At 33.4% G+C, this 10555-nt stretch overlaps 1 protein-coding gene across 1 annotated transcript; it reads right to left on the bottom strand.

Moving 5' to 3' along the window:
* Positions 1 to 3300: 3300 nt before the first annotated feature.
* LOC143552017 (uncharacterized) lies at positions 3301 to 3696 on the bottom strand. The gene has a single exon (XM_077042589.1). The coding sequence runs from the start codon at positions 3694 to 3696 to the stop codon at positions 3301 to 3303; it is 396 nt and encodes a 131-aa protein (XP_076898704.1).
* Positions 3697 to 10555: the final 6859 nt, after the last annotated feature.

Raw genomic sequence — 10555 nt, 5'->3', positions numbered from 1 at the left:
GTGTCAAGAGTTCGGAGAACAAGTGTGTCCCCCTTCTAGTTACTACATATCCGTCACACAAATATTGAGGAAATTCTTATCGAATTTCCTATATTAATTGATGCTATTCACCAACACAAGGAATTTCTGGGAGTAAAAACAAATATTGAGGAAATTCTTAACGAATTTCCTATATTAAATAACATCCATTGGTTTGAAAATGAATTTGAGATTGAGACATAGCCTCGTAGTTGTGTGTGCTATTTGTGTCCAATAATATGAATAAGAACATTTTAATATAATTATGTTATGAACAAATTATTTAAACAAATAAGGTGCACCTAAAGAAACCCTAAGCATGCTATTAGGTCGTTACGTCTAACAACCTATCTTATATCCTTCGGCTCTGATATCAATCTGTCACACACCAATCTAACGACAGAACAGGTCGGGGCGCGACAATATTTATATCATAGCTCAAAGATACTAAAATAATAATAAGCGTCAATATCTAAATTTATTTATTCATAGCTATCGTACACAAACAGTTCGGACACAAAAAGAAATTAATACAACATTTTGGCTTTTATAATTTTAACCTAAAGTCCAAACTAATTATTCACTTCAATTTACTTCAAATAACAACCTGCATTACGTAAAAATAATTTGTCAACAGCAAATGTTGAGCGAGTAATTCACAATTTAGTGCAATAATGATAATAATATTAACAAATAAAGAAATTCCTTGTGTTGGTGAATAGCATCAATTAATATAAACAAATAGATGTGTCCTTTCAACATGCCACTAGATTCGGACATGTTTACTCGGATAAGTTCACAACCAATAAGTGTGTCTTTTTGAACTTGCCACTAGATTCGTACATGTCTACTCGTACATGCCAAAAGAAAGAATACAATGGACCCCGTAATCAAGAAAGAAGCCCGGGAAAGAAGTACACTGACTCAAATGAAAAAGCTTTTGGGGGTGATTCTTCAAAGTCTACTGGTTCACAAGAACTGCTCACGCCTGATGGTATAGATTGGAATCAAAGGCTGTTGAGTAATACTCCAGCAAATCAAGAAAATCTTGTTGTGTTTAAATCTGCTGAGAATTTTCAAGATGATAAGGGAGAAGGATTGGTCACTGAGAGCGAATCAAAGACTGAGTCGGATTCTGATGTATCAATCAACATGCATCCAACTTCTTTTGGATGTATGGCCAAGATTGATGAAGTTAGTCCTATGTCTTTCTCTACTATGTCTAAAAATATATTAGCTGATCCAATTTAATTAACTGAAATTGTGTCATGTTTTGATTGTGAGAATGTTAAGCCTAAATATAACTTAATTCATACTCATAATGAAACATTAATGAAAGATCTTGCTACCATTCGATATAACTATAGACAATCCTTGGATATTGAGAAAAGGTCTAAAATTAAAATTGAAGAATTGTCTAATAGTAATCACGATTTGAAAGTAGAACTTTCAGGCAAACTGATTATTGTTTATAAACAATTTCAAGAGATACTTAAGTTGAGAACAAAAATCATTGAGTTGGAAAATGAAGTTCTTGAGTTGAAAAATAAGTTAGGAAAGTTTAGAAACTCATCATTTTTGCTGAATGAAATTATTGAAGTATCCGGTAAGCAAAAAGGAACTAAAAATGGTTTATGCTTTGTTGAAGTTCCTTCACCGTTTCATAATGATTATTCAAACAATTCATTTTGTGGAAAAGATGAGGTTGTTATTAACGATTCTTCTAAGATTGTTGAGTCAGACATTTTTGTGGAGAAACCTAAATAGGGTAACAAGGAAAACCTTTTGAAAAGGCATCAACTCAAGGACCTCATATTCATAGTGATAAAGTTTTTGTTAAGGAAGTAATCATTAAAGATGTAATTAAACCTAAAATTGTACACATGGAACAGAACATTCCACGTTATAATCACATTCTGTGTGATCCTCATGAGTTGGAAGGGACTCCATCCATCATACCCCTTTTAGCCAAAAAAATAAATAAATAAATAAAAACCTCTATGGTAACGTGGCACCACATAGCGCAAAACACCCCATAAGGGCTCTAGCCACTACACACGGTCTAAGTTCAATACCCGATTAAATTTGAATTTAATACTCAATTTAAACGATAATTGTCTTCGTTTAATTGAGAAAAACTTTCTTAGGAATAGTAAACAAGATGATGTTATAGGTAGATTTCAAAAAATGCAAACCCGTTTAAAACACTTTTATATATATTGTAATTTAATTATGCATTTTTAATGATGTTTTGCATATTTTTTTGGATAAATTTAAAATATAAACGGAGACAAAAATTAGAAATGTGAGATGGATTTTTGACCACACAAAAAACCCATTAAAAATAAATTCAAAAAAATTAAAAAATTCATAACTCAAAATAGAAATAAAAAATGAAAAAAATTTAAAAAACTAAAATGTTTCTGCCATCATTCTCGTTCAAAAAAATAAAAAATAAAATTGATGAAAAGACACAATGCCGAGATCAAAGTCACAATGACAAAAATGAATAAAAGACACAATTATAACTAAACAAAGACAAAATAGATCGCAAAATATAACGCAATGTCGAACAAAATATAGCACAATGTTGAGTAATATAACACAATATAATGAAAAAAAGACACAATGTTAGTAAAAAAAGATACAATCAATGACGAAAATAAACACAAAACACAATAATAAACAAAAGACACAACGACTTTCTTCACTTACCGTTGTGTTTTTTTTTTATGAGAACGAGAAAGACGGTTGAAACATTTTTGTGCTTTTACTTTTTTCGTTTTTTTATTAAATTTTGAGTTATGATTTTTTTATTTACTTTTTTTTAAATTGTTTTTTAGGGGATTTTTTATGTGGCTACAAATCTCTCATCCTTATTATTTTTGTTCCCCTTTATAGAATAACTTGACCCTATTTTTTTTATTATATAATATATTTTGTTTGATTATCTGTTTTATATGACCCAACCGATTAGGCTCTATCTCAATTGTCATATCGGAGTGAAAAGAAATTTATATACCGACTTGACCAACCCTGAAGGCCTGACCAGACTCAAAAAAATCATATATCAGTTGTTAAATGAATACTGACCCAAAATATTTCCAAACCTTTAAAAAAATTCTGGGATCCGTCACTTATAAAGTAAACAATAATTATTCAAAAAGAACACCAAATCAAGAATTTAAACATAACACATGCACTTACATGTGAAATCAACCTCGTAATAAGCGATTATATTCAGCAATAAATAATAAACTAACAAATGCCACATTACTAATCCTACCAACACTGGTCCGTCTCCCACCGTCGTGTCCGGTACCCACCGGAAACCCTCACCGGAGACACCAAACTCCGATCATACGCGGCTCGTTTCTCAGGATCCACAAGCATCAAATAAGCCGAATGCACTTTCATAAACTCATCCGCCGACGACTCACAGCTTCCCACATCCGGATGCAACACTCTAGCTAATCTTCGGTACGCGGTTTTCACCGCTACCGTATCTGCTCCTACACCGACTCCAAGCACCTCGTACAACGACGAAGAATCAGTCTTAGCGGAAACCCGAGTTCTTTCGAACCTGACGGAGGTTGAATTGTTAGAATTTGACGGTTTGCGTGAATTAAAATGGAAATTAGAGGAACTGAAAAAGGTATGAGAAGTAGTATTTGCCATTTTGAGAAAATAATGATTTTGTGAGTTGGATTTATAATTAGCAAATAATGCATGCGTGTGGTGAGTGACGATGGGTCCGATGAAATGGTACGATGATAAAATAAAATGAATGTGAGTCGGCAAATAACGACAGGTCGTGTTTGCGGCACCGGGGACCACCACCGTCAGTTGTGGCCTAGGTTCCTCCGTCCTAAAAATGCACAAAAAGTGCTTGTTTGATTTGTGGTTTAGTTCGTAAACGAGCCAAACATGAGCAAAGATATGCTCGGTTCGGCTACTTACGTTTTCTTATTCCGTATAATATATACAATTTTTAAACCCGTTAAAAATTTCATTCTCTTCGTATTTATATAATTATTTCCACATTTTATGTTTTCAGACTGCTAAAATTTCTTTTGAGGTATAATATATTCAACTTTAAACTTGGTTTTCATAGAAAAACTATAAAGTGAAAAAGGAGATGTGTAACGTTTGATCAAAAGATGTTTAATGTTCGTTCGATTTTGGCTTGATATGTAAACGAGTTGACAATGCTTAGAAAATGCCCGTTTGATTTTGACTTGGTTTACAAACGAGCTAAACACAAGCAAGCCTCCGCTCAGTTTAGTTTGACACGTGAATAACCAAATTCACAAGAGAAGAAAACGTGAACAATAATTAATGGTAAAGAAAAAGTAAATAATATTTCATATTTGAAGAATATAAAGAAAAAGCAAAGGATATTTGAAGAATTTAGAACACACGTTTATATAAAAATAGGCAAGTGTTACCGTTCACATACAAAACTTAGTCACCAATGCGTGTAGGATGAAGAAAAGTATCTATGTGTGATTCTTTGTGATTTTTAAAGAAAATTATATATCCAAACACACACCTCACGTGTTGTTTACATGTGAACTTTTGAAATATCTAAAAGTCTAATCACTAAAACGGATTTGAATTGCAGGAAAATAACAAATTAATAAGCAAATAGAAAATGCCAGATTTCAAAATAGTAGATTAGCAGTAATCAAGGCTAAATAGCAAATAAATAAATAAATAAATAAAATATAAGATTATAGTGTGCTACTTACTAGTATGCGGTGCCTTCATCCATCAAGGGGCTTTCGATTTCGAACATCAATAACAGAATGTCAAATGAAACCTTTGAAGTTCTAGTATTCAATTAATTTATTTTAAACTAAGACAAAGAAGTGGTAACTGATAAGTGCATAATTAATACTGCCAACTGATTGATAAAATCATCAAAAAATAGAGATAAACAGTTACATAAGACACCGGACACGTGATCGCTTGTCCGCTTGAACAAGACCTAGACGAATTCGAGTTGACGCCTAAACATATTACTAGACAAGTGGCAGCCTGAATTTATCTTATTTTTTTAATGGCAAATTTCATTAACTAAAAAGAGGCCACCAACCCACTAACAAAAAACTAGCAAGAGAAGCTCAACAAGAAGAATGAAACGAAAACAAACAAATCACATTTTATGAATTTCTCCTGATCCAAGTCTAGTGGCGGATGTACCTGCTACCCCTCAACTTTTCATCGGCAGTGTAAATTTTTTTCCTTTTGGGTAGATTTGCGTATTTCGCTAATCCTAAAAAAATATTGCGTTACCCATACTTGTTTATAGGCCAACCAATTTAAAAATTCAAACTAAATAAAGCACAAATAAATTTGTAGCTCAAAGCAAATAAAAACAACTAATCTTTTTTTTCTTTTGTTTGAACGAAATATATTAAAACAGAAACAGACTCAAACAAAAACATGTTCAACTAAATCATCATTTTTTTAAAAGTTCAAATCAAATAAAGCACAACCAAAGTTTATAGAATTATAGCCCAAAGCAAATAGAAACCAATAACCTTTTTTTCTTTGTCTGAACGCTAAACATCAAACAGAAACATGTTGAGCAGAATAATCATTTTGAGGTTAAAATTTTTAATATGGTTTTAGATATGCAAATTCTAGAACTTGGAAATAAATTTTTAATACGGTTTTAGATATGAAAATTTAAGTTTGACATATTTAACATAGTGACAATTTCGGAAATGGATCCGAATGATTTTGGTAATGAAGAAAGATGGTGTATTTACGGTCTTTTATCACACTTTAAAGGAAGATGATAAATTTGCAAAATTGGATGAATATGTGACCTTGTTCGTGTAACGGTGAAAATCGGAAAGCACACCACTTTTCCTTTGGTTTGTCGAATATTAAAGTTAGCGTTGGTTTTACCGATTGCAACCACAACCATTGAAGTATGTTTTTATAAAATGAAGTTTATCAATACGGGTTTGCGTAAATGAATGGGTGATGAGTATTTAAACAACATTTTATTTTGTGCAGTAGAAAGAGAAACGTTCGATAAAGTAAAAGAAAAGTGTGTAATGTCTTGATTTCAAGTTTTTAAAAACCGAATAGTAGAAATTTGCACCCCAAGTATCGTGATTATATTTTTTTATTACATTGTATGATATACGCCAAAAAAAATGAACGTTACCCATAATATTTATGTCTAGATCCGCCACTGTCCAAGTCCAAGCCTTTCGCTTTGCTTTTGATTCAAGGAAACTTCAAATACTTCGTGTCTCCAATAATCTTCTTAGTGTTGACGGTGCTATTACCAAAGACGAAATTGTTGCGAGCGCGCCATATATACCAACAAGTTGTCAACACTAATGATTGCAACGCCTTTTTCTTTGTTACATTGCCTGCTATATACTTATGGATTTCAAATAAATCGCCAACGGAAAAGGCATAAATAGGGTGTATATTACACCACTTGCTTAATTAATTCTAAATCACTGACGCCACATAACATGACAACATGTGAATAACCTAAATAAAAAGGCCAATACCCCAACATAGAGGTGCACATCCAAACCAGTTAACATGTCATTAACCGGTTTTCTAACTGATTCTCTAACCTATTAGTAAATGGTTCTTCTCTAACTGGTTTCTACCTGGAAAAACCGGCTGTTAGTAACCGGATTTTTATTTTGACACCAGAACCAGTTAATAACCGGTTAACCGAGCCCAATTCTAATTTTTAAATTATTTTTTTAAAATCGGTTTTTTTTCCGGTGAATTATTGGTTAACCGAATCAATTATACCCATAACTGGTCATACTGATTAGGGTTTTAGTGCTTGAAAACCGATTACTAACCGACCCGATTAACCGGTTAATCGGTTTGTGCATGTCTACCCCAACATACAACATACGTAAAAATAAAGCTTTAAAATTGGGCCCCTAAAATTTTGGGGTCTTAAATCCCTTGCTTAACCTGCTTGGCCCAATTGGGCAGGCCCTGCCTTACCGGCTTACCATAGATAAAAAAAATTAATTCTAACTGCCAAGTGAATATTGCAAAGATTTTTACTTCTCATCAAGATTTAAATTCTCATGATGATTAAAAATGTCAACATTCAAAATTAAAGATTTTGGTTAAAGTTCGGAAATTGGCTCTTTTTTTAATTTAAAGAAGCTTACCTTTCACGTTATTTTTGTTTCCTGTAGCATGGAGCATACTCTTATTACTTGCTTTGATGTTACAAAAACGTATTAAGGGGTCACCTTTTGTTTTAAAGTTGATATATGTCTTAGGTGTATAGATAGTTACACAATTCATGTGTGTGAATTGTGATAGCATACAAAATAATTTTTGGGGTTAACTAATTTAGTTAATTTACCTAACTTGCGACGCCCAGCAACACGAGTACTCTAGGTTAAATTTACACCACCTATCAGGCATGTTACAATAGAGTTATAGAGAAAGGGTAGTTTTGTTGAGTTTAATATTTTGTTAGAAATAACTTGCGGCATGTGACCTCTAAATCGATTCTCACAAAATAAAACTGATCAGTATTTAGGCTAAATTAACTTATCGCAATTCTTTTTTTAATTGTTTATTTGTATTAGGGGTAATTTGTCTTTATAATTTTATGGGGAACATGGATAACTACTTTTGTTAGACACGTGATTGTTGATCATTAGTAAGCAATTAGATAAGCACAATCTCTTGCCATTCAAATAAAGCCCAACTTACGATTGAAAAAACAAACATGTTATTTATTATCATATAACCCACACGAATTTCCCTATTTTTTTAACGGCATACAATATATTAAAAAATAGCCAAAAGCTAGCGAAAAAACAAAGAGAAATCTGCAATTTGCCTCCCTGGGTTATATCATCGCTGGATGGGTTAACCACTGAAAAAGATTTTGCGAACTTTGGACCACTGTGATATTTTTGTAGGTCAGTCTGTGCCATTTCGTCAGTTGACCAACCGTTGACTCGTTAAAAAATGTTGAAATTACGTTTTTACCCCTAAGCCTTTAATTCATTTTAAATAATTATCCAAAACCATGTATATGCCGGGATTCGAACCCGAGAACTCTGGTTTAACAACCCACCAAAACTACCAGTTGAACTAAGTTAATGTTTGTTATAGCTATACAACATAAACTATATATTATCACTTTTATCACTTCATATTCCCCAATTATAATTAGGGTTCCTAAGTTTTTTTTACCAATTATCTAACCCAAAACATCATTGATTATACTAACAATAATATGAAGGTTTAAACTCAATGAATATATTGGATATGTTGCCGGAAAATGAATCGGTCGCCGTGGCCGGAATCTATGGCGGCGGTGGTTTCCGTGTCGGTGGCGTGATGGACTGAAAAACGAGATGACCGAAAAAATGGGCCGGAATCCATGGCGGCGGTGGTTGCCTGTCGGCGGCGTAATGGACGGAAAAACGAGATGGCCGAGATGACCGAAAAAACGGGCTAGAATCCATGGCGCCGGCGGTTGCCGTGGCGGCGGCGGCATGGTGCCGGAGGTTAGGGGTTTTGATCGGAATGATTTATGGATGCGGTGGTTGAATTATTGAAGCGATTGGTGGTGGGATTTGAGAGATTTGAGGGTTTGAGTGATGAAATCTAGGGTTTGAGGATTTGATTACTTGTTATGAAACTGATGATGAAGATGATGATATTAAGAGAGATTACTTAGTGGTGGGTTTGAGGATTTGAGGTTGATGATGATGAAGAATATCAACGATGTTTGAGGTTGATGATGATAAAGATGAACTGCTGATGAGATGAGAAAGATGAACTATTGTTGTTATATTAATATAACATATTAATATTATATATGATAATATGCATATTAATATTAGTATAAGGTAGCTGCTGTTGCTACGACTCATTATTATAATAATAATAATAATAATAATAGTAGCAACAGCAGCTACCTTATACTAATATTAATATGTATATTATTACGCACTGCTTGTGGTGCACGCATATAATGTATATATGTGTGAACCATCGGGTGGGTAAAAGTGAAATTACACTAATTTTGACGTTATTTTACTAATCTCTTGAAAATAACGTTAAAAGTGGCGGAAGGTTAATCAGGCATCATGTGGTAGCGTTGATAGCCGAAAGACAAGAGTACATGCACCAATCGGTCGATGTCCCGATGGTTGAGTGTTATGTGTCTTATGTCCAAGACTTGATGCAAAACTACTATCGAGCCGGGGGTCTCACCGGAAGCAGCATCTCTATCCCTATGGGGTAGAGGTAAGGCTGTCTACATCTTACCCTCCTCAGACCCTACCATAGCTTTGCTATTGGCGGGATATACATGATGATGACTATTATTATAATATTATTATTATTATTATTACTATTATTATATTTATTATTTATTAGAAGAAGATTACTTAAATACCCTTAATATGTTGGTATTATTATTAAATACCAACAGTCAACTGACGGCAGGAGTCAGAAGAACCCGCCGGAGAAACATGGTGGCGCAAAGTTCGCAAAATCTTTTTCAGTGGTTAACCCATCTAGCGACGATATAACCCAGGGAGGCAAATTGCAGATTTCTCAAAAACAAAAGTAGATTACATAACAAGAATGGAATCAAAAACTCTTTTCTCCTATCTGCACGCGCAAAAACGTTATCATTTCGAAGTCTCTAAATCACCCACCAAGTTGTGAGAATAATACAATGAATGAGCTTTTTCTTCTTGCCTGAGATACATAACATTATCAAAATCAAAGTCCCTAGGTGTGAACAATTTTGAACTAGCGGTAAATCAAGCCATTTAGAAATAACAGCCCACACACTAAACGCAAACCCACAAGTACCAAACAAGTGTTCCATATTCTCCCCCGAAGAGGAGCAAATAGAGTAAATAATGGATCGCACATCAATTCCCCGATCCACCAGATTTATGCGAGTAGAGAACATGGAAAATAATTCCCCTAATTGTTAAGCTAAACTTTAAAAAAGCCGATGAATCGACAATTGAAACCAAAAGGGAACAGGGCAACGAGCTATGTTTTGGTCCAACTAGCAAAATGATACTGAAGGAATAAAGTCAAACCTCGATTAAATCTTGAACCATGAAAGTTTTTATGTTACTTTTAGTTGTTCTTTTACCTTGATACTTGAAATTACCAATGTCTATATGATCGACTAGATTAAGTTGAAGTTTGATGAGTGTCTTTGATTATAGACTTGGTTAAAGGTGGAACTAAATGGTTTTGAGTCTATGCTAGTTTCTTCGTATAAATGAATTTACATATAGGATTTTAACCCGTGTTACACACGGTTGGAAAAACATATCAAAAAACCATATAAATGTAGACAACATATTTAACCAGCACAAATATGTTCCGAGCAAGATGATACTTTTCAGCTGAAAAAAATAATAAACTAATTAATATTTATACAATAAGGTATAAGAGATCAATAGAAAACTTTAAAAAATATAACCAGCATCTTACCAAGATTATTGTGCAAATCTAGCAATTATTATAGAAA

Source organism: Bidens hawaiensis, unplaced genomic scaffold (assembly GCF_021521415.1).
Source record: "Bidens hawaiensis isolate Kalapana, Puna unplaced genomic scaffold, B.hawaiensis_p1.1 tig00000001_1, whole genome shotgun sequence".
Classification (NCBI taxonomy): domain Eukaryota; kingdom Viridiplantae; phylum Streptophyta; class Magnoliopsida; order Asterales; family Asteraceae; genus Bidens; species Bidens hawaiensis.
Note: the sequence above shows the minus strand (reverse complement) of the source record. Positions and strands in the feature narration are given on the sequence as shown.